Source organism: Mustela erminea, chromosome 15 (assembly GCF_009829155.1).
Source record: "Mustela erminea isolate mMusErm1 chromosome 15, mMusErm1.Pri, whole genome shotgun sequence".
Classification (NCBI taxonomy): Eukaryota; Metazoa; Chordata; class Mammalia; order Carnivora; family Mustelidae; genus Mustela; species Mustela erminea.
In genome coordinates, this window is record NC_045628.1 from 52,041,106 (window position 1) to 52,065,025 (window position 23,920).

The 23,920-nt window shown below is 41.2% G+C and overlaps 1 protein-coding gene across 1 annotated transcript in view; it reads right to left on the bottom strand.

Moving 5' to 3' along the window:
* Window positions 1-2,607: 2,607 nt before the first annotated feature.
* Window positions 2,608-23,920, bottom strand: part of PCDH8 (protocadherin 8) — a 120,490-nt gene continuing 99,177 nt past the window's right edge. The window contains 6 exon segments of the mRNA XM_032314608.1: window positions 2,608-2,801; window positions 2,902-3,388; window positions 3,390-3,646; window positions 3,649-3,694; window positions 3,747-3,902; window positions 3,904-4,531. Of these exon segments, the coding sequence (XP_032170499.1) occupies window positions 2,608-2,801; window positions 2,902-3,388; window positions 3,390-3,646; window positions 3,649-3,694; window positions 3,747-3,902; window positions 3,904-4,531 (1,768 nt within the window).

The window sequence follows — 23,920 nt, forward strand, 5'->3', positions numbered from 1 at the left end:
GATTAAAGATAGGATTAAGATAAGATTAAGAGGAGGAAATCTACAGCTGGAATTACCGGGCTAAGATCTTAACTCCAATACCTCGGTAAATTATTTAAACTCTGTGCCTCGGTCTCCTGCCTCCTTGGATTTCTTATGGGGAATAAATAAGTCAGTAAGTGTAAAGTATTTAAAATACATAGAACCAGCTAAATAAGAAGTAGTCCCAAAAATCTGTTAGCTCTGTTCAGCAGCACTCAGCATACTCCCCTCTGTGAATGCCCATTTGGGATCACTTGTTTAGTTTTTTAAAATTCATTTAGGCATATAGAATTATAGTGACTTTGTGAGGAAGAGCTTCAAAGTGGCAGCTCTGAACTTACCCTCTGGCTTTGCAATCACTGCAAAGATGCTTTCTTGAAGCTCTCTCTCCACTGATGTCAGAAATTCTGTCACTCAACTCATTGTCTCCTCTTCTGTTAACTTTCACATGAAATTCTTCTGGATTTGAATGTGTCCTGGAAGTAAAAAGGACAGACTCATTCTATTATCCATAAAAATGTACAAAACGTCAAACACACTGCTCAGAGAGAATGATACATACTCTGAATTACCTTAAACTTGCAGATTTATCCTCTCTATACACAGGGATGGGGGATGGAGAGGACCTGAGCCTGAATCCTATTTAAAAAGAAGGGTGAAAGATCTATAAAGAACCCCTCAAACTCAACATACACAAAACAGATAATCATGTCAAAAAATGAGCAGAAGACATGAACAGACACTTCTCCAAAGAAGACATACAAATGGCTAACAGACACATGAAAAATGTTCATCATCATCAGCCATCAGGGAGATTCAAATCAAAACCACATTGAGATACCACCTTACACCAATTAGAATGGTCAAAATTAACAAGACAGTAAACAACAAGTGTTGGAGAAGATGTGGAGAAAGGGGAATCCTCTTACACTGCTGGTGGGAATGCAAGTTGGTGCAGCCACTTTGGAAAACTGTGGAGATTCCATAAGAAGTTAAAATTAGAGCTACCTTATGACCCTACAACTGCACTACTGGGTATTTACCCCAGAGATACAGATGTAGTGAAAAGAAGGGCCATCTGTACCCCAACGTTCATAGCAGCAATGGCCACAGTGGAAAGAACCAAGATGCCTTTCAACTGATGAATGGATAAAGAAGATATGGTCCATATATTCAATGGAGTATTATTATGCCTCCATCAGAAAGGATGAATACCAAACTTTCATATCAACATGGACAGGAATAGAGGAGATTATCCTGAGTGAAATAAGTCAAGCAGACAGTGTCAATTATCATATAATTTCACTTACTTGTGGAGCATAAGGAATATCACTGAGGACATTAGGAGAAGGGAAGGAAAAGTGAGTTGGGGGAAATTAGAGGGGGAGACAAACCACGAGAGACTGTGAACTCTGAGAAAGAAACAGGGAAGGGAAGGGAGTGGGGCATTGGGTGAGACTGGTAGTGGGTATTAAGGAGGGCACGTATTGCATGGAGCACGGGGAGTGGTGCATAAACAATGAATCTTGGAAAACTGAAAAAATTAAATTAAATTAAAAAAGGATGTGTGAGAGTAGCAGTTAGTATTTGACACTCAGATATCAAAACTGACGGAGCAGACACAACATCCCTCCTGGGGAGTGCTTCAGGAAGACAGCATTTAAACCCTGAGGGACCAAGATGTTCTAACTGGACCCACAAGTAAGTTACCAGGGGTGAGACCAGCAGAGACAGACTCCAGCCTCCATGAACAAACAACCATCATACTTCCTTCTGCCTCCATCTGTGAAGAAATTTTTTTCTCAAGCAAAAAATTAAAAAGTCCTGAAAAAACTAGTCCTTTGAAGTCCCAACCTGAGCAGCTGCTGAGTTTTCATAGCACTCTCCGCATGAAAATCTACTAAATGTTAACAATGACACTAAACCTGCTTGGGTGGTCTACGTGGGCCCACAGGATCGCTCGTCTCCCTAAGCAAGGAGACAAGAACACCCTGCTCTCCCGGTCTGGGAAATCTCCGCAGCCTCACCCTCCTGGGCCTCTGCATGAATGGAAAGGGTCTGTGTCTTCGGGAAGAACCTCAGCTCGAGGTCCTAGGAGGCAGCCCCCGCCGCTCTGCGACTTGCGCCGGCCTGGCCACTCGTCGCGTGGGACCTGCTTCCACTAGGCTCACAAAGCTTCATCCTTCGAGTCCTAGCCTCGCTTTAGCTGGAACAAGTCACGGTGGCAATGGCCACCAGCATAAGGTCACAGCCACTGGCCAAAAAACCCATCAACACGAAGGGGAAGCCAGACAGCCGCCCTGCTTCCTGCACTATACGCCACCAGGAGGGTCCCTCTGTTCACTCCTTTGGCAGCAACCGAGGTGGCGGCGGCCGCACCGGCACCACTTTTCCGCCAGGTGGCGCCGAGTCCGTCGGCGCTAGGAGCGAAGTGGTGGTGCGGAACAGGGCCGGTGGGCCTTAGTCCAGCACCACGAGGACCGCCGGCGAGCTGTGGGGACAACCGGCGCTGAAGAGACAGCTCACCCGTCGCCGGGCGCAGCTCTAGCACTCTGAGGTAGCAGTCGCTGCGGAGAGGTGTGCAGGTTAGCTCGGCGTTGGGACCTTCGTCTGCAGTCGGATCACCAGGTAGCCCAGGGGCGCGTCCTGGGGCAGAGGCGGCTGGGCTGAGCCATTGAGGAGTGGTAGTGTGACCAGTCCAGGTACGTGGTCGTTCTGGTCCTCCACAGGCAGCCACACCACGGCCCGGCCCCGGGGCGGCGGAGAGCCGCCGTCGAGTGCTTCCAGCCCCAGCGACAGCTCAGCCAGTTCACTAGGGTCAAAGCACCATCATGTGCGCTGCTCCCCAGTGGTGGGGTCCACCGAGACATAAGGCGCAACCCACTTCTGCCTCCAGCAACTGGTAGGTGACCTGCCCGTTGCGGCCCAGGTCGGGGTCCCGGGCGGCCACCGTGGCCAGGTAAGCGCCAGGAGGGTTGTTCTCTCGCACCAACACCTCGGAGACCGGCCGTGTGAAGAGTGGTGCGTTGTCGTTCTCGTCACTCACGCAAACAGTGTGGGGCCGCACGGTGCGTAGCGGGGGCGCGCCGCGGTCCTCGACCACCAGCGTCAGGTTGTACTCGGCAATGCGCTCGCGGTCCAGCGAGGCCGCAGTCACCACCAGGTAGCTGCCTGCGTAGGCTGGCTGCAGCCGGAAGTGCTCGTGCCCGTAGAGGGCGCCGCGCACCTGCCCGTTGGCACCCGAGTCTCTGTCCGAGGTGCTGACCAGAGCCACCAGGCTCTCGCGCGCCGCCCCCTCTGGCACCAGGGAAACCGCGCCGGCCTCGGGCGTCCCGGGACGGGTCGGCGAGGTCGCGTCCGCACCCCCCGAGAGCGGCGGCGACGGCTGCGAAGGGAGAGGCGGCAGGTGCGCCCGGGGCGGCCAGCGGGGTGATGGTGATGTCCGAAGCGTTGTCATTGACGTCGCGGATGCGCACGATGACCTTGCAGGTAGAGGCCTGGGGCCCAGGACCGCGGTCCTGGGCCCGCACGTCCAGCTCATAGGTGTCCTGACGCTCGTAGTCCACCGGTTTTGCCAGGGTGAGGCGGCCGGAGCGCGGGTCTAGGCGGAAGAGGCGGCGCGCCTTGGGGGGGTGTGAGCACCGAAGGCTAACACCACGTCGTCGTTGGGGCCCTCATCGGGGTCCGCTGCATCCAGGTGGGGGTCGGCTGCGTCCGTGAGAGACCTCGTCAGAGTCAGCTGAGTCCAGGTCGAGCAGTAGAGAGCCCATAGGAATGTCCTCTGCCAGCTCTACTTCGGCCAAGGCGCCCTACAGGAAGGCCCGGCTGTGGTCGTTGGCGTCCAGCACTCGCACACTAAGTAAGGGTTGCGGGCGGCCGCCTGTCCTGGGCCACCAGCTCCAGGCTGTAGGCGGCCTGGCCCTCGCGGTCCAGCTCCTGGAGCAGCACCAGGTCAACGCACTGGGCACCGTCCGCGAGCATCTGCAGTTCCACGCGGAAAAGGTTGTGAGGCTCCGCCAGGCGCACACTCTGCAGCCCATTGGCCCCCAAGTCCTCATCCACAGGCACCTCCAAGGGAATGCGCATGCCCACGGCCGTGCCCTCGCACACCTCCATGGGGATCTGGGTCAGGGGTAAGCGTGGCGCATGATCATTGATGTTCCTCACTTCCGCTTCCACGTGCACCAGCTGGAACTGCTCCTGTGAGAAGCTGATCAGGTCAAAGGCCATCACGCACTGTGTTGCTTGGCCACATTGCGGTGCATGGTCCAGGCCCGCATCCTCCCCGAGGGTCAGCTCCCCACCCCCCTCGCACACTGCAAAGAGTGAGCTGTTGAACTTCATCAGGTGGAACTGGTGTGGTATCTTGATCTGGTAATTACACAGGACATCATCAGACAGAACACTGATATCGGAGCCATAGGCTTCCTCCTCATAGGTGTGGAAATTGATGGTTTTGGTGCAAGACCAGGGCACCAGCTGCAGCCACAGAACTTGCAAGAATTCCAGTCTGGCCCAGCATAATATGCCAGAGGGAAATCTGAGCCTCCAGCAAGACATCTTTGTTCCTCAGAGAGAAAAAAAGCCAATCAGAGGCTTTGCGCCACCCAAGACTTCAAGACTCTCATGCCCTCCTGAGTAGGCAGACAGGAGACACTTGCCCTCCTAAATACATTTGATCTCTAAACCCTCTGTGCTGTGTAAATCGCTTTTCTGAGCTTCAGGCCTAAGCTTGCTTCTTCTGAACCCTATCGGAGAAGTTACATAGAGAAGAATGTGCAAATAAGCATCCATCCGGGCCAATCCGCAGAGTCTCTGGGTCTTGGGCCATGTTGTTCTCCTAAAAGAGTTCACAAAAGAGCTCCTCATTTTGCCTGCAGAGCTGAACAGGGGCCAAAGGAGTTCAGGAAGTCATTAAGATCCCTATAGAAGTTTCCACTGTAAGAATGCATCGCGCTTGCTTTTCCACTGTGCTTGATTTACACTTTGATGGTAGGAGCAGGGAATCTGCAGCTTCTGTGTCCCTTCTTAAACACATTTACATATTCCTCAGACAGAGATACATTACTCTTCTCTACCATTTTTAAACCAACTTTTATATGCATATTTTGCTACCCACAGTTATCCATCTATGTTGGGATATCATTTCTGTTCCCCCAGAAAGATTCTGGGGGAACAGCTTCTCCAGAGTCAGTCAGTGTCTAATCAGGGAAGAACTGTTTTCCAAAGTAATCATTTCTAAATAGCTTTTCTGTAGCAAAGAAACCATTAATGATGAAATTTCAGCCCCTTCATCTCCTTTTATGTCAATAATTACTTACATGTGAGGAACTGGAGTCAGGGAGGTTTGTCAACTACAAACCACTGTAAGAGAGAGTTAAGGGTAGGAAAAAGATTTAGCGAAGCATGCTGCAGTCAGTCTTGTTAGAAAATTGCTATACACCATTTATTTTTAAAAAGCCCTTGGCTGAAGAAAACCATGGGTGGCCTGATAGGCTGAAGGCTAAAGAAACATTAAACCATCTGTCTGAAGCACAATAAATAGTCTTGTGTTAAGTTCTCTTTATGTGTGAAATGTTCTAGATGCTAAACGGTCCCCATGTTAATGATGACATTGTTCCTCATGCCATGGAGTCATCATCAGTGCAGTGTACTTTAACTAGTCATCTTGAATAAAATCAGTGAGCAGACTGAGTTATTAATATGCCCCAGCTATTATTGGCTCCTCCATGATCTGTAATGTTATTGATTCCTGCAGGGACATGTCAGTAAATGACTATTTTTGCTTGCACTCTTAGGAGGGAGTTGCATCTATTTTAGCACCAGGATCTATGAATCCAGTTCTGAAACTGAGCCACCTCTGATGAGATAATTAATTAGCAGTGGTTTTCATTTAGTGGAACATTCCACAGTGACTCTAATTATAAGTACCAATAACCCGATGTCAGAGAAGTTTGCAGTAGGAAGCATGAATTGATTTGGGTTAGGTACTCTGAGATCCTAAAAGGGGAAAGTGCTTCATATTGTTTACTTTGGATTTGTCATTTTGCCTGAAGAGGCATCTGTCTAAGGGAGGGAACAACTCTACTACAGTTCAGCTGGATCACATTCCTTTGAAGCCAGTATCCTCACTGGCATAAAGACAGTTAGCTTTCTTCCTTGGAAGTGGCTATCCTGAAGAAGGACCTAGTTATTCAGCCTCTGAGACTCAAGGAAAACAAGAGGAACTGACCCTCCATCCAACTTCTGAATTCCTAATTGTCCCCTTAACTGAAGTATGAAAACTGATTCAGCCGTTGTCTTTTAAAAGGCACATGCTTCCACGCACATCAGCCAGGAGAGGGACCCATTTAACCATAGTCCGAGTCTCATTTCTTCCTCTTCTCCCTCATCTCGAGCAATCCCTGCCAGGCTTGGCCTCTGCCAGTCTTCAGCATTATTGTTGCTATTCATGACAAGCAAAACTGCTCAGCACACTGAAAATGAAGAATAGTCTTGACTCTATCTACAGAACATCAAAAGATCCAGATAAAATATGAAAAAGGCAAGCAATCAAACACATTACCTCCACAATGCTAAACATCTGGACACTTTATGTTTGGAAACATCCAGCTATGATGTTTAAATGCTTGATTGCATTTTTCCTCACTCTTCCTCCAGCTGTTTGGCAGCGCGCAGACCATCCACGATAAGGAATATGCTATATTGTTAGTGATTCATTATTAACATTAACATTGTTTTCCTAGTAAACAACCACCTTATCAAAATGCTGCTTTATGAAGGAAGGACAGCTGGAGTTTCAGGAAAGAGACATTTTCTGAGGCAAAAATCAGTTCTGTGCCAGCAGAGTGACAAGCTGAATAATATAGAAACTGTCTGATCTGTCCCCCTAGGGATGTGTCATCGGGAAGCTGTGTTTACAGCCCGGAGCTGCTGGTGCTCTCATGTTCCATTCTGTTGGCTCTGTTAGATAAAAATCTGTCTCAATATTAAAAGCATTGTGGCAGAAATTTGGTTTATGTTTCTTGTTTTCCCATTTGCCAGGATATTGCCAAACTAGAAGTCCATAAAATGGAGTTTTGATCTCTGTTGGTGTCCAACATAAAGCAAAACAAACAATAGGAGCAGAGGACTACCACCACCACAGGAAGACCAAATTGTGAATAAAACAGCAATTTGGTCCTCTTGCTCAGTTTGGTTTTAAAAGGGGTGAGGGGGCAGGATTTGGGTGAACTCCCTACAGTTCACTTCTGTTTCTAACAAAAACACCAATATACTAGTGTGCTCCCCACAATGCCAGGACACAAGAACTGTAACATAGTATTTGCATTCTAATCAAGAAAAGATTTTCTGTTTTGCTGAGTACGCAACACCTTAGTGTGTCCCTTTACACACTAAAGCACACTGCATATAAACTACAGTCATTTTCATCATAAACACAAGGAAAAAAATTGGTCTCCTAATTCAGAATGGTGTATGTGCCTTTGCATATTTCCTCTTTCCTATTACACAAAACTAATAATGTATGTTGGGGGGGAGGGGAATGAAGCCCCAGGAAAATCCCTAATGTGCAGATTTCATTAGACCATGGTATCCAGGCATCAGAATAAGCAGCAACTCTCACAGGACCTTAAACTAATACTGTCCTGGCTCAGAAACAGTTTTTGTGCCATTTAGAACAAATCACTCTATGTCATATACTGACACCTGTCTTCATTTCTCCACTGAACAAACATCCTATAAACGAATGAGCAAAATATTATCCAGTGCAAGGTTGCTGTCTTCAAGGAGTTAAGTTCCAGAAATTGAAGCTATCATGACTGTTTGAAAGGAAACAAATCAACCTAACAGTTCTTTTTTTCTCTTTTTAAAAATCATACCTTAAAAATACTATAATTAATCTTCAGCAGTATGAACCCCTAAAATGGGGAAATTGTTTTAAGATATCACATAAAAAATACCATGATCTCATTCCTGTTACTCTGTTATGTAATCAATGTGTTACTATGCCTTGGCTGTACAGTCAGTCATTTATAGTCAAAGTTATCGGCAAATTGCTGGTCCTTTTTATAAAATTATTTCAGGGAAAATAATTCAGCCCTGAAGTCAACCAAAATACTGTCTACAAGCATAGAATAAGAACAAAATAATATTTTATCAACTACTTAAGTGCTTTAACCTAGAGAAAATCAGAGAGAACCACAATAGAGTATCAACACTAATCACAAATTCCCCTTAACATAAAACAAGGATTTAAATGATATAATCTTTATTTAGAAAAAAGTTTCCCTTAGGATCATTATGGTTAATAAAGATACCGTCAGAATTGTATAATCTTAAGATACTACATAAAACTAGTTTTTAAACTGCTGATTTTATTAGTCTAGCAGTATGAAGGACAGTAAATCAATGAATAATGAAAAATATCTTACCTTTTTGTCTCTGGGATGCCTCAAACCCCAAGTGAGCCAGTAAAATTGACTTTTGTACTTGACTTCAGTCTTTGGCTCAAGGATCATACTTTGTATCCTTGCCACCAGATACAGAAGAAACTCACTCCCCCACCAGAGACTATAGTAAAGCAAGAGAAGAATAAAAGAATAAAGATGGAGAAGCAACTTTTTATCTGTGCCTTACTTTATCTTCATCTCTTATCCTCTTAACTGATCCTCTCTATTCCTACTCTACAGAGAAGCTCAGGTCCCCCATTAATCAAAGTGTTTTCAGGGCCTTGATCAACAAATATTTGATCAAGTATTGGTGATACAATAAAGCACACAGCCCTGTAGAAGAAAATACTTAAACGTTAAAAAACAAAAACAAGAACAAAAAAAAAAAAAAAAACAGGGTCTCAGTGGATTAACCCTGCCTTTAGCTCCGGTCATGGTCTCAGGGTCCTGGGATGGAGCCCTGCATCAGGCTCTCTGCTCAGCAGGAAGCCAGTTTCCTTCTCTCCCTCGGCTTACCTCTCTGCCTACTTGTGATCTCTCTCTCTGTGTCAAATAAATTTAAAATTTTTTTTAAAAAATCAGAGTTCAGAGGTCACGAGTGCCAAATATCATGGAGAAACGTATATTAAGTACAAATAAGTAATCTCAAAGTTTCCAGGTAAAATCACAAGCAGCCAGAACTGCCAAGGACAGATAAAGCCTGGAGGTAGTGTGAACAAGCTGTGCAGGAGGACAGAACCAGAGCCTTCTTCAGAGACCTAGTAGAGTTGGTTAAAGGAGGTGATTTGAGGACACTACAGGAACGAGTTTGAATGGGTGGCTTAGTTGAAGAGTTGGATACTAAGCTAAAGAGTTCAAATAATTTTTTGAAGGGGTAAAAATTATTATTTTTATTAAATCTCAACTCTTGAATATATTTTTAATTAATGTACAGTCATATTAGTTATAGGTGTACAATGTAATGATTCAACAGTTCTAGATTACTCAGTGCTCATCATGATTCATGAACTCTTTAATTTTCTTTATCTATTTCACCCTTCCTCCCCCCAGTGCTACCCCCCCACCCCGGTAATCACCACTTTGTTCTCTGTATTTAAGAATCTGGTTTGTTTTCTTCCTTTAGTCCTTCCTCCCTCCCTCCCTCCCTCCCTTCCTTCCTTCCTTCCTTCCTCTTGTTTTTCTCTGTTCATTTGCTTTGTTTCTTAATTTCCCCATATGAGTGATATCATATGGCATTTTTCTTTCTCTGCATAATAAGTGATATATATATATATATATATCTCACTTATTTATGCATTCATCTTTCGGTGGATATTTGGGTTGCTTCCATAACTTGGCTACAGTATTAAATGCAGCAATAAATATGGGGGCGCACATATCTTTTCAAATTGGTATTTTCATTTTCTTTGGTAAATTCTAGTAGTAGAATTAATAGTATTAGAATTAGTAGTAGAATTTGGTAAATTCTAGTAGTAGAATTACTGGATCACATGGTAATTCTATTTTTAATATTTTGAGGAAACTCCATACTGTTTTTTCACAGTGGCTGCACCAGTTTGCATTCCCACCAACAATGCACAAGTGTTCCTTTTTCTCTACATTTTAACCAACACTTACTTCTTGTATTTTTTATTTTAGCCATTCTGACAGGTATAAGATGATATTTCACTGTGGTTTTGATTTGCAGTCCCCTGATGATCAGTGATGTCAAGCATCTTTTCATGCATCTATTGGTCATTTGTACGCCTTCCTTGGAAAAATCTCTACTCAGGTCCTCTGCTTATTTTTAATCAGATTATTTGGGTTTTGGGGGGGGTGTTGAGTTATATAAGTTCTTTATATATTTTGGATATTAAACCTTTATCAGATATATCACTTAAAAATATCTTCTCCCATTCACTAGAGTGCTTTGTCATTTTGTTAATGGTTTCCTTCACTGTGAAAAGCTTTTTATTTTGGTGTAGTCCCACTAGTCTAATGTTGCTTTTGTTTTCCTTGCCCGAGGAGACATAAGAATTTAAACACTTTTAAGGCATCAGTAAGATAGTGTTGAGGTTTGTAGAGCAAGGAGTTGGTGGTGTGTATTCCATTATGACAAATAAGGGAGACGTTTGCCTTCCCTGAACATTGGTAAATCCTCAAAAATGACTGTGTTTTAATTGAAGATTTAAACTATGATCCCACACTATGACTTACTTATCATAAATGTTTGCCAAATAAGTGATTGAGGCAGTGTGGTTTACAACCTTTGCCCACCTCAAAACCACCTGTAGCAGAACGAATTAAAGGGAGACTGGAAACACGAAGACCAGTTATAGGGCCCCTGCAACCCAGGTACAAGATATTAAAGACCTGAACAATGAGTTGGAAGGAGCAGAGGGTGAAAACCTGAGCAACATCACAAAGGAAGAATTGGTAGGACTTACTGACAGATAAGCTCTAAGGGATGGAGAAGACGGAAAAAAAAAATTATTCTAAAGTTATTGGATGGCTTACAGAATGATTATGCTTTCCCAGTATTGCCAAAAACAGATATAGTGTTCCCAAATAGGATTTCTCCAAGGCCCCTGCTACTCACCAGCTGAAAGGACCAAACACAGAAAAATTTATCTCTACAAATCTCAATGTTTTTAGGGAATAATGCCTATTTTGAGGGGTTGCTTTGAGGTTTAAGTGAGAAAATGTGAGGAGAGCAAAAAGCCCAGTGCCTAGCACTTTGTGGTTATTAAAAGACAACTGTATCCTTTGTTATATGCATTTGCCTATCATGTTGTGATTTAATTTGTTCAAAGGTATTCTTCCTACCCCCATTATGAGTCCTTTTATGTATTAACCATGTCTTTATCAAATGTGTATCCCACTGTCCAGGTCATTACTTACCACATGAAAGGAGTTCATTAATATCTGTGGAATATTTGTGAGGATCTTGCCACTATATGCCATTTCTGCATAATTCTTTTTTTTTAAGATTTTATTTATTTATTTGACAGAGAAAGCGAGAGAGCACAAGCAGGCAGAGCAGCAGAGGGAGAGGGAGAAGCAGGCTCCCCACTGAGAAGGGAGGCGGATGCGGGGCTCGATACCTGGACACTGGGATCATGACCTGAGCCAAAGGCAGACGCTTAACAACTGAGCCACCCAGGGGCCCCTTCTGCAGAATTCTTAACCCTGTTATATCATCTGAACTCTAAATTAGAAAACTTTCTAAAGCTTGTATATGGAACTTGTATATTATGTGAGACACCTGTAATGAGACGCTGAGTAATAGGCAAAACTTGGTGCAGCCACATTTAACAAAACTGGTTTCTTGAGTCCATTTCAAAACTGGTCTATCAGGGAATGTAAGATATTTGTCATTTTTGTCTGTTCAAGCAGCCAATTTTTAAAATTTTATTTATTTATTTATATTATTTTTTTTTTTTTTGAGAAATTACCTCTTTACCAATTGATCCATGTGAGAAAGGTATGATAGATGCCTCAACCCTTGGTGCTAGGATGGCCCCATGATACAGGCTTAGCCAATCTATTCTATCCTCTCAGTGATTTCTTCAGGTAGATACATTTATTCCCAACCCAGATCAACCAAAGCTATTGGGCAACAGGTCCAGGATTATTTCTTCAATCACTTAGAAGGGTATATTTCTTTTTCTTTTTCTGTTGGAGTTGCTGAACTAGAAAGATTTAAGTTGGCATCTGAACCATCAGGCTGGGAGTGTTTGCCTGAATATAAAGCTAACGTTTTTCAAAGAAATGCTGAGATGGCACTGAGCACCTAGATGCAACCATGCCTGATCTCCCACTAAACTTTTCATTTAAGTGTAACAGCAAGTCCCCTTTTATGTTCAAGATACAATTAGCAGTTGGATTTCTGCTACTTGTTCCACAAACAATCATAACAAATTCTAAAATTGGGAAAGGAATTGTTAGTAATAGACTCTAAAACTATAATTAGCTGAGGTCCATGGAGATCTACCATACTAAGAGGTTGTCCTATGTTCTTCTTACATATTTGCATAACCACTGGTAAGCTATTACTTATATTTTGGGGTTCAGATCATGTGTCTATTAAAGCTAGAGAATAGGGTGCCAGGGATTGGAAGGGCTTGGCTACATTTATAACAAAAGGATAGTCTCCAATTAAACATAGTCCCTCTGAGAGCAGAAAGAGAAAAAAATATAATGCCATTAAACCATCCCTTTCTAACTAGACCAGTAATCTAAGCAGGCTGAAAGTTGGCAATCTTGGCAAGTTCTAAGAATAGAGAAAACAAAATTGTCTCCACCAAACAAAAGCTAGTGCAAAAAAGAAAATAAGATTTAAAAACCACAGGCAAAAAATAATGAGGAAGGTAACACCAAGGTCTAACAGAGCCTTGAGCCCTCCTATACCTCTCAAACTCCCTGTAAGTCTGGAATATCTTAGTTAAGAAAAATGACAGTCTCCCCAGAACAAAAATCCATTTGGGGGATGCAGCCTGAGAGCACAGGGGCATACATTAGCTGTGACTCCTACCCCAAGAAATTGTTCTGAATGGCCTTGTAGAGGCCCCAGTGGAAGTCATTTAAGCTGAGGGCCAAGGGCATGAACAGAGCATCTAGAGTGGTTGCTGGGAGATGGAGATCCCTAGATGATGAGTGAATTTGAGCACTCTCTCCAGCTTTGATTGCAGACTTGATCAGATGCAAAAAACACTAAACTACTGCCTGGCAAATGAGGGACTGAAATTCCTGAACCCCCAATTTAAAAAAAAAAAAAAAGTGGTATATGACCTTTGAAAAGCCCCTGGAATATATTCCCAAAGCCCAGCTCAGATCACAAAGGACAAAGTCTAAGAAAGATCCTCCTTGTGACCAGAATCTGGGGAGGCCATCTTAGCAGAACTAGAAACTCACACCTCAATGAGAGGAGAGAGTCTTTGTATCTTCTGGCCAACAGGATATGCTTATGTGCTATGGGGAATGACCACTGTGTGTGGTTTTCCCCTTTCCAGATGGGGTTTTTTAATTGCAATTCTTTATCATTATATGTTTCGGGGGGGATGTCAGGTGTATCAGATAGGTTGTCAGATCATGAGCAGTTATACCCAACACTGACTGGGAGCAACGCAAACCTTTCCGAGATCCCATATCAGTCTTTAAGCTTCCCCAGGGGAACTGATTAAGTCACCAACTGGCGGGAACAAAGAATGTCCAAGTTAACAGGACCCAACATGTAGGAGCAGAAAGCTTGATTCATTCTTCACCTTTTCTCTCCAATTCACCCACTCTGATAAATGCAGCCATCCCCATATGAAGCGTCCTGCGTCCAGCTGCACCTACCCCTGCCCTGTCCTTTGTCTCCCAGTGAGCCACTGGATGTCTTTGTTGACTCATTTTGTCTCTAGAACACTGCTATCAAACCGCAGCTGAAGATCCCATCCGTGGACTCACACCCCACCCTTCCAAAATCTTCTTCCCCTCTCCTTTTAATCCAAGGCCGACAAGGCTCCCCCTCATTCCTGAGAACTCATATCTTATCTATTTCTCTTGTTCCTGGTTGCTTTATCTATTTCCCTTATTCAGGACAGCTGACAGCTTTACAAAATAGCTTCTGTCTCTCCTGGAAACCTCATCAGAGGAGGCAGGGGAAGGGAGTTGAGGTCCCTTCTCAGACTGAGAGCAGAGAGCCTGACCAAGGCAAAATACAGCAGCACAGTACTTCATCTGCTTGCCTCATCTGTTCCTGAAGGACAGCGTGGGGTGGACTCTTAAATCTCCCAGGTCACTTTAACCTCCAACCCTTCACAGCGAACGGATGACGGCTATAGAATTCTCAAGTGTTCCTGTTTGCCTTCAGGGTTTACTCCATTGTCTTTTAATAACATCCTTAACTTACACCTATTAATAACACATTTGTTTTGTAGTGTGAAGATGAAAGGAAACAGATGAAAGAATTACATATTACACAAAGCTCAAGTTCTAAATTTTTCACAAAACTTAAACACTCTATAAATTTAAAGAGGCTATTAAATAAAAATGATAATTTCTCGATCAAAAACATTTCATTATCCCCACTACCTCTTGAACAAGACAGAACTCTTAGACCCTCTGAATTCAGCCCTTTCTCTACTGGATGTCTCATACTCCACTGTTTATCCTACAGCTCAACCAGAGACGAGATTTCTCTAGAACTGCTTTATTTATTCCCACTGCCACCCCTTTGCTCACACTGTTCCTGTGCCTATAGGGTGGTCCTTCCTGCCTGTGCTGTAACAATGCTATCCATTCTTTCAAGCAGCATTTTTCATGCATAATTAGACTTTCCCCACTTCCATTCTGCCTTACCATAGAGCTAGACTCCAAATCAAATTATGATATGGCACAGCTTTTTTGTAAGCTTGGTTGTATACTTCCTGTCATAAGGAGGGCCCATCATACTTTTATAAATAGCAACAGTATCATGCTCAGAGTGGTTGTTGTTTAATAAGTGTAGCTGATTAAGAGTAGACTGGATAAGCTAGCATTGCGGCAGTGTCTCCCTTAAAGGGAATATTTATAATACACCCAGATCAGGTACCATGAACACTGAACACTGCATAGAGCGGGCGGTACGTGTGTGGGCAGATGACTTGGATGCAAATCCTGGCACCACCGTATCCTAACCATGTGGCTTTGAACAGCTCATCGAGACTCTCTAAGTCTCAGTTTTATCTTGTCTTATGAAATAACAGTGATAATACCACTTTGCTGGACATTCCTAAGGTTTAAGTCAGGGAATAGAGGTAAATGAGATGGTGTTTATAAAGCACGAAGCACTGTGCTTGTTGCATTGTAAGTGTTCTATAATAATCATGAATATTATTGCCTAGAGTGACAGTTCTTTAAAGTTGCTATGAAAATTCTAAGATAGGTTTTAGATTCCTTTAATCATTTTAGGGCTGTTCTTCTACATCTCTACTGTGATTCCACTACTCTCTTTAAAGCTGAGTAGCAATCACAAATACAGTCTGTAAGGGTTAATAACCACCAATCGCTGTCTCCTTTTTCATGTTAAAGCTAAGAATATGCCAATTCCAACTCTAGAAATTGACATAAAAGATCACTAAACTGTAGCCATAAGGTTACCACAGCAACCGCTAGATGTCATCTTTAGAATGTCCCTCTGCTTCACATCCTATTTGAGTAGGAGCTATGATGTATATACATTCACTCATCTACTAAATAATTGGTTCACATACAGTTTTATAAAGTAATCATAATCATTCATGCATCAATATAACAAGATAGGCAATAGCAGCACATATTTTAAAATGCACACTGTAACAAGACTTCCTCAATATTTAATTTCTAGTTCTTTTGTTAATCTTACAATATATAGCCTTTTTCTTTAAAATTGGTGAATCACACTTTAACTTGCTTTGTTTTAGGAACAAAATTATTTTATTTTGACAGCTATTCCTCTCAATGTAGTCCATACCCAATGTGAAAAACACAAGGAAACCTCACATTACAAAAAAAAAATCTGGGGTACCTGGGTGACTCAGTGGGTTAAGCGACTACCTTCAGCTCAGGTCATGATATCAGGGTTCTGAGGTCGAGCCCCACATCAGGCTCCTTGCTCCTCAGGGACCCTGCTTCTCCCCTTCCCTCTGCTTCTCCCCCCTGCTTGTGATCTCTCCCTCCCTCTCAAATAAATAATAAGATCTTTTAAAAAAAATTTGTAATTCCACTATTCAAACAGCTGGCAACATTTTATGTTTATTATTATTATTATTATTATTTTGTATTTATTTTATTATATTTGTGTATATTTATATATACTATTTTTCTCTATATAGAGACATACAAAAGATATATGTATGCACACCATGCACATAGAAATACATATCTATATATAAATATACACATGCTTATATAACAAAATATCTATAAATATCCATACCCTGCTTTTGAATGTAGCCTATTTTTTTCTCTTAGTCTTACATTGTAAAAATTATTTCATGTTAATAGAGTCTTGTATGATGTCATTTAATCAGTTGCTTGTTATTATGCCTGATGTATATATCATAATTTAACTATCCCTTTGCTGTTGAGCATAATGTTTGTTAGATTAAGTTTGGCTATTTGTATAGGAATTTTAAATACAGTGCTTAAATGAAACCAGAGTTTATTTTCTTTCATGCAAATTACGTCTTAAGGCATGTATAGGGATTCCCACTGTGCCAGGACCCAGGCTCCTTCTGTCTTGCTATTCTGCCATCTTTAGAGAATGGCTTCATGTTCCAAAATGGTTCAGATCCAACCATTACACCCACAGGCCAGTAAGTCAAAGGGAAATGGCCAAATAATGGAGACTGAGTTCTTACTTCGTGTTCACACACACCATACTGCCAATGGCCATAGGTTAGCCATAAGAGAGGGCCAATGTATGTAATACTTTACTGAGTAGCAATCTGCCCATTTACAAACCAGGGTCATTGCTAAGGAGGAAGAGATGTGACAATGGAAGAAAAAAAAAAAACAAGTCTCTGACACAGACATGGAGCTTGTTCCCAATTTTTTTTTCCTATTGTTAATAATACTGTGATGAATATCCTTGCACATAAACCCACACACACATCTCTAATTTCCTTGGGATAAACTCCTGAAAGGGTAATTGCTCAGTCCAAGGATAGGCCAGATTTTAAGGGTTTTGATACCTATTCCCAAATTGCTCTCCAGAACTACTGTACCAATTTCTACTCTCATCAGCAATGTAGGTTGGGGAGAGAAAAATGCTTTATAAGATTCAATTTAATTTGACTATTCAAAGATTCCATACCTCCTGCGAGAAAGGCGATTTTCCTTGCATCTCTAGAAAGGTAGTGATTGAGAAGATTTCTGGAAAGAAAAAGAAAAAAACAAAACAAAACAACTTAGTGCCAAGTGAAAAAGCCTTTTTCTATCTAGTAACATCAGAGGAAATGCAATTTAAGACCTAGCAATGGAAAAGATATTATTGGCTTAGGTTATTGAATGCATTTTAAAAGGGACGCAGAAGAAGATAAACAACATAATGTAGTGTAAAGAGCACTGAATTTAGTGCCAGAAGACCTGAATTTGAATCCCAGCTTCTACTTTATTATGACTCTCGGTGAGCCATTTAACCTCTCTTAGCTCATTTTATTATAAAAATAGGTCAAATGATGCCTCTCTCTCCTTTGTAAAGTTTAAATTTGTCAGTGTGAAAAGGTTTGATAATAGCTGTATTTGAATCGAAACTGGCACTCTCCTTGAATTTTATGATGCTGCGATTCGATATTTTATATCCTTCATAACTGAATGGAGATGAATAATAAATTATTTTTCTTCAATAAAAAGAAAATTGAATAAGACTTTCCTCAAGGCTTTTTATTGTTTTTGCTATTGTTTTTTGTTATTTTTATCACTAAAGGATTTCAATTTTAAAATTAATTTTATTAAAGCATCATTTAGATACAGTAAAATGCACTCATTTTAAGTGTCCGGCTCAATGAGTTTTGACAAGTATATGCACTATGAAATCAATGTAGAATATTTCCACCAGCCCCAGAAAGTTCCCTGAGTGTTACTTTGCAGTTAGTTACAATCCAGGCAACCCCTATTTTTAAATGTCACATAAAAGGAATCAGACAATGTGTACTCATTTGTAAATGTCTTCTTTCACTCGGTATATTTTTGAGATGCATCCATGTTGTGCCACATATTTCTTTTTGTTTGTTTTTTTGCTGAGTATTCCTCTACTGTATGAATATACTACTCTTTTATCATTCACCTGTGTGGACATTTCAGTTGTTTACTACATAGGATTTTTGTGAATAATGCTACTGTGAACAACAATATACAAATCTTTGGTGGACATGATTTTATTTTGAAAGAATGGGGGATAAATACGTACGAGTGCAATTGCTAGGGAATGTAGTAAGTGCATGTCTAATTTTATATGCAACCGACAAACCATCTTCTACAATGGTTGCGCTGCTGCATTTCACCAGCAGTGTGTGAGATTTCCTGTTGTTCCACGTATTTACCTGCGTTTGATATTCACAGTCTTTTTAGATTTTTGCATTCAGGTACATGTGAAGTGGTAGCTCACTGTGGTTTAATTTGCATTTCCCTGATGAGTAATGATGTTGGGCATCTTCTGATAATCCTTATTGCCAGTTTCCATATTTTTCGGGTACAGTGTTTGTTCAAGTCTTTTTCTTGTTTTAATGGATTGTCTTCCTTATTATTAAGGTGTGTATATTCTTTATATGTTTCATTTTGTAGAGTGTTAAGTCTTTTTCCCATTTTTAATAGGTTATTTGCATTCTTATTATTGAATTATAAGAATTTTTATATATTCTGATTGTAAGCTCTTTCCCAGATGTATGTATATGCAAGAATATTTTTTCAGCCAATAAATTGCTTTTCATTTTCTTAATGGTATATCTTGGAGAAGTTTAAAGTTTTGATGAAGTTCAAATTACCATTTTTAAATTTGAGGATTGGTGCTTTTTTGTGTCCTATCTAGGAATATTTGCTTATCTGAAGATTATGAATATTTTTCCACCTTATCTTCTAGACGTTTCATAGTTGATTTGTGACATTTAGATGTGTGATTTATTTTGAGTTAGCTTCTCTGTATGTTATGGACCATGAGCCAAGGTTTATTTTCTCTAGTATGAATGTCTAGTTGTTACCCTACCATTTGTTGAAAAGCCTATCCCTTTCTCACTGAATTACCTTGTCACTTTTGTCAGAATGAATTGATCACATACCTGTGGATCTAATTCTGAATTCTCTCTTTTGTTCCATTGACTGTGTCTACCCTTCGACTCTTCCATATTGTCTTGATTGCTGTAGCATCTATAGAAGGTCATGAAACCAGGTAAAACAATTTCTCCATTTTTTTTTGTTTTTTTCAAAACTGTTTTTACTATTCTTGTTACTTTACTATGCTTTTGCATTTCTGTGTAAATGTTAGAATGAGCTTCTCAATTTTTACAAAAATGACTTCTGCAGTTTTGGTTGGCATGACACTGAATTTACTTTTCAATTTGGGGAAAATTAACATCTTAACCATATTGAGTCTGCTAATCCACAAACATGGTATAGCTCTTTATTTAGAATTTTAAAATTTTCTCTCAGGAATGTTTATTGTTTTCTATACACAAATCTTTGATGTCTTTTGTTACATTTATTTAAAAGTATTTTGTTTTTGATACTATCTTAATTTTTTTAATATTTATTTATATAGTTGTTTGTTGCTAATATGGAGAATTCAGTTGATTTTTCTTAACTTGGATACATCCTAAAACATTACTAAATTCATCTATTAATTCTAATTGCTTCTTTCTTTATTTGTTTTTTATAGGCTCAGGTTTTTCTGTCATGTTATTTATTAATAAAAACAGTCTTCCTGAATCTTTGTTCCTTCTATTCCATTTTTCCTTTATATCACTAGCTAGGACCTCCAGCAAAATGTTGAATAGAGGTGGTGAGAGCAAATATTTTTGCCACATTCTCAGTCTTAGAGAATATCATTCAGTGTTGCATCAGTGACTATGGTATTTGTTGCAAACATAGTTAATATGTTCATTATCAATGTTAGAAATTTTCCTTCTATTCCTAATTTGCTGAGAGATTTGATATGTGGTTGTAAGAATTTCATCAAATATTATCTCTTTATCTACTAAGACTATTTCTTTCTCCTTCATTTTGTTGGGGTGATGGATTACATGTGTTGGTTTTCAAATGTTAAACCCATCTTGTATTTCTAGGATCAACCCTACATGGTCATGAGGTATTACCTTTTTCCTAACTATTGCTGGATTTGATTTGCTAAAATTTTTATTTTTCCACCCATGTTAATGATGGACATTAGTTTATAAATTTTTTTCTTGTAATGTCTTTGACAGGCAAATTAATTATTGGCTAGTACATTTGAACTTGTTAGCCTAGGTTTCCTGCTATGGAAAGCTCTAATATTTCCTCATTCCTTAAAAGTTAGTGGGCTCAAATTCCAAACTCTCTGTCTCCTAAAGAACCTGGCAAAGCTTGGATTTTTAGGCTTTCATAGTGTGGGTCTAGAATAGGCCTTGCTATAAGACATGGTCCTTGTTTCTAGAGTAGGACCTTTCTGGTGTCTAGGATAAATGTCTGAGGTGTTAACAATACTCTCTCCTTAGGCTGGGTCAGAACTCCAACATCTTCCAGTGGTGTTCACTCTCATGCCATAGTAAGCTCTGTGTGACCTTGCGCTGGAAGCCGTGTCCCATTCCTCAGTGAAGAATTCATGGGAACTCCCATGTAGATTTCTCACTCCCTCCCTCACCATCCATAGCTCCCTCCTCCCAAGGGCCCTGATATGCAGTTTCCATCCACTTGAGTAGCCCCGAACTCCTTTCTCTGCCCCTTTAGATCAATAGGACCATCAGACTTTGCATGGATTTCAGCTTTCTGTACCACAGTTGGAAACTTGGGCAGTGAACTGAATGGACACAGGGAGAGAGTTTCCCTTCTTGGGGGATTGTGCTGCTTGTTTTTCAATACCTGAAAATAGTTGCCTTTATGTATTTGTCGAATTTTAGAGTCATTTATGACAAAAAGCAGAAGTCCTCAGGGCTTTGTTTTATATCCACTCTTTGACTCATTGCTGCCAGAGGGAAGATATCAGAAACAGAAGGACAAAGATAAAATGGATTTTTTTATTGTCTCAAAGATGTGCTGAAGGCAAGATGGTTGCAGGCTATAGAGAGAGAGGCATTTGAAAAATATCCTATTTCCCAGTCATTTTAAAAGCTTATCTTCTCATCTCCTTCCCAAAACCCTTTCGTTCTCCTAATATTCCATGAAATTTCTTGATAATGGCCACCCACTGGGTCAACAAGAAAAGGTCAGGCCAACCGATCCTTGTTGTATTCTGAAAGGGAAAAAATTGTGACTGAGGAAAAGTACAAGAGGAAAAAATCTACCTGTGTGCTTCATTAAGAGGGAATGGGAAAACTACCTTTGTTTTTCCTGAAACCAAGTGTGCTTGACCAGATAGGTAAGAAGGAGCTTCCTGGCCCATCTAGGAAGCAAGGATCTGTTTACAGGAACCAGACACAAATCCTGGACCCCAACTTCAAGGAAGAAAATAATGAAGGAGACCTTGGCTCTCTTTCCTTCCACCAGTGCCCCTCCTCTCCACCTGATGTGGAGATTCCTTTCTTGTTGTACCAACTACCTCTCGCTGTATGTCGAACCAGTCCAATACTTAGTGGCCTAAATAACCACCGTTTTATTTGCTCTGATTTCGTGGTAGGCAGATGGGGTGGAATTCATTTAGGTGGTTCGTTTTCTGGTTTCCCCTGGGGCTGCTCATGTTTCTATCATCGTCTGTCAGCGCATAGAGGGCTCTTTAGTCCAAGCCTCACTCATACATCTGGCGAATGGTGCCAGCTGTCAGCTGCACCATGGGTCGCCAGAAGACTTCTTCACAGAGTGGCTTTGTTCCAAAAGCAGCAAGAGATGGGGCAAACCCTAATGAGAAAGCATTTCCTATGTCTCTGCTTGGGTCACATTTGTTAATGCCCTAGAGCCAAAGCAAGTCACATAGTCAGAGTCAGTGTAGGAAAAGATTAACAGAGGGTGTGGATACAGGGAGGTATGATTCACAGGTGCCATTACTCTAACAATCCACAACGTTATTGAGATCTCCAGTCATGTGCCTACGCCCTGGGGCACGTGTGTCATCTTTCTGCAGCAATTCTTCATTATCACAATGTTCTGCTTCTGACAGAAGATGCAACAACTTGGAAAGACAGGAAGAGATACTGGTGATTCCTAAGACTTTTTTGTCTTAGTAATTTGGCACAAATAGCCTGGGCTTCCATCTCACAAGTGCAGTTGTAGGTGGTGTGCACAGGTACAGTGCCACTGGTTGTTTATATCAAACCTCCATTTTAACCAGTAAGTACTTATGTGGGGCTGGTAAATATCTAGAATATCAGGGGTGCCTGGGTGGTTCAGTGGGTTAAGTCTCTGCCTTTGGTTCGGGTCATAATCCCAGGCTCCTGGGATTGAACCCCAAGCTGGGCTCTCTGCTCATCGGGGAGACTGCTTCCCCATCTCTCTCTCTGCCCACCTCTCTTTCTACTTGTGATCTCTGTCTGTCAAATAAATAAATAAATAAATTCAAAAAAACAAAAAAGAGAATATCAACCCTGCCGTATATGTCAGTTACTTGCAAAACACTAATCCAAGTCTGATAAGTATCCTATGTATAATTCTCAGGCTCACAAGTTCCTTAGCATTTGCCCAAACCATTCAGGTTATACTTGGAGAGACTGTGGCCCGGAAGGATCAAAGGGACTTTAGTTCTAATTAGGTCACACAAGAAGCAGATAGGAGAACTAAGCTCAGAATCCAAGTCTTTCCATAGTTTCACCAATGTGCTCTTCATTAAGCAGTATCACAACTGATTTTCATGAGATTTAGTTCTGCCTTTGTGGACGACAGTCTCTTAAACGGCTGCCTTGGCTCATGTATTTAAGATCTGCATTCCAGTCACAGATTTTAAATGTAAACTTTCTTAATTGATAAAGAGAAGACAGAAGACATTTAAAATTTCCTACTCTGTGTTCTTTATAGAGTTTAACAGGAACACGTTTCATCACTACAATTCCATTTCGTGGTTTTAGGGGAGGATGGGAACGAGGAAGGAGTGTTATTATAAGCACAGATGCAAAACCTTCTTTCTGAATTCTCTCACCCATTATCTCAGCAAAAGCCTCACTAAGCCCTGACACAAGAAAATTCAGCACCTCTGTTACTGCTTTAACATAGCTCTCATCCTCAGAAATGCTTCCATTCTGATTTAGTCACCTAATCATATACGCCCCAGAACTACTTCGGTCTCAGCACTGAAGGATCCGGGATGTTTTTACCCCAAAAGTAATCGTTTAAAGTGGATTTGAACTGTCCTCTGAAAGTGGAGTCCAATTGTATTCCACAATAGACAAAAGGGCAAGACACTGGAAATAGATCTTTTACATCTTAAAAAATCCAAGTGAGTCTTTCTGGACAAACAAAAGGGCACAGAACAGGAAAAGATAAAGAAACAAACCAACCCACCTGGGCCGTCTGGGTCTACTCAGACTTCTAGGACCTTATGATTTTATGCAGTCTAGCCTAACCATGAATTTTTTTTACAGTTACGAAATCATGAGCACTCGAAACAACTACAAATCCCTAATAAGACTGTACAAGAAGACACTGAAAATTCAAATTCATCTTTAGCAAGTGAAGGGTGTGCTAACAGGAGAAAATATAAACAGCATATGGAGAGAGGTACATAAGAAAGGTACTAACACTCCAATTCAAACTCTTGTCAGACATCTCTTTAGCGCGCCTGTCAGCAGGAAGCCAATTACTGGGGAAAGAATGAAGTTTGTTTTATGAGCACTATATTACAAACACAGCCC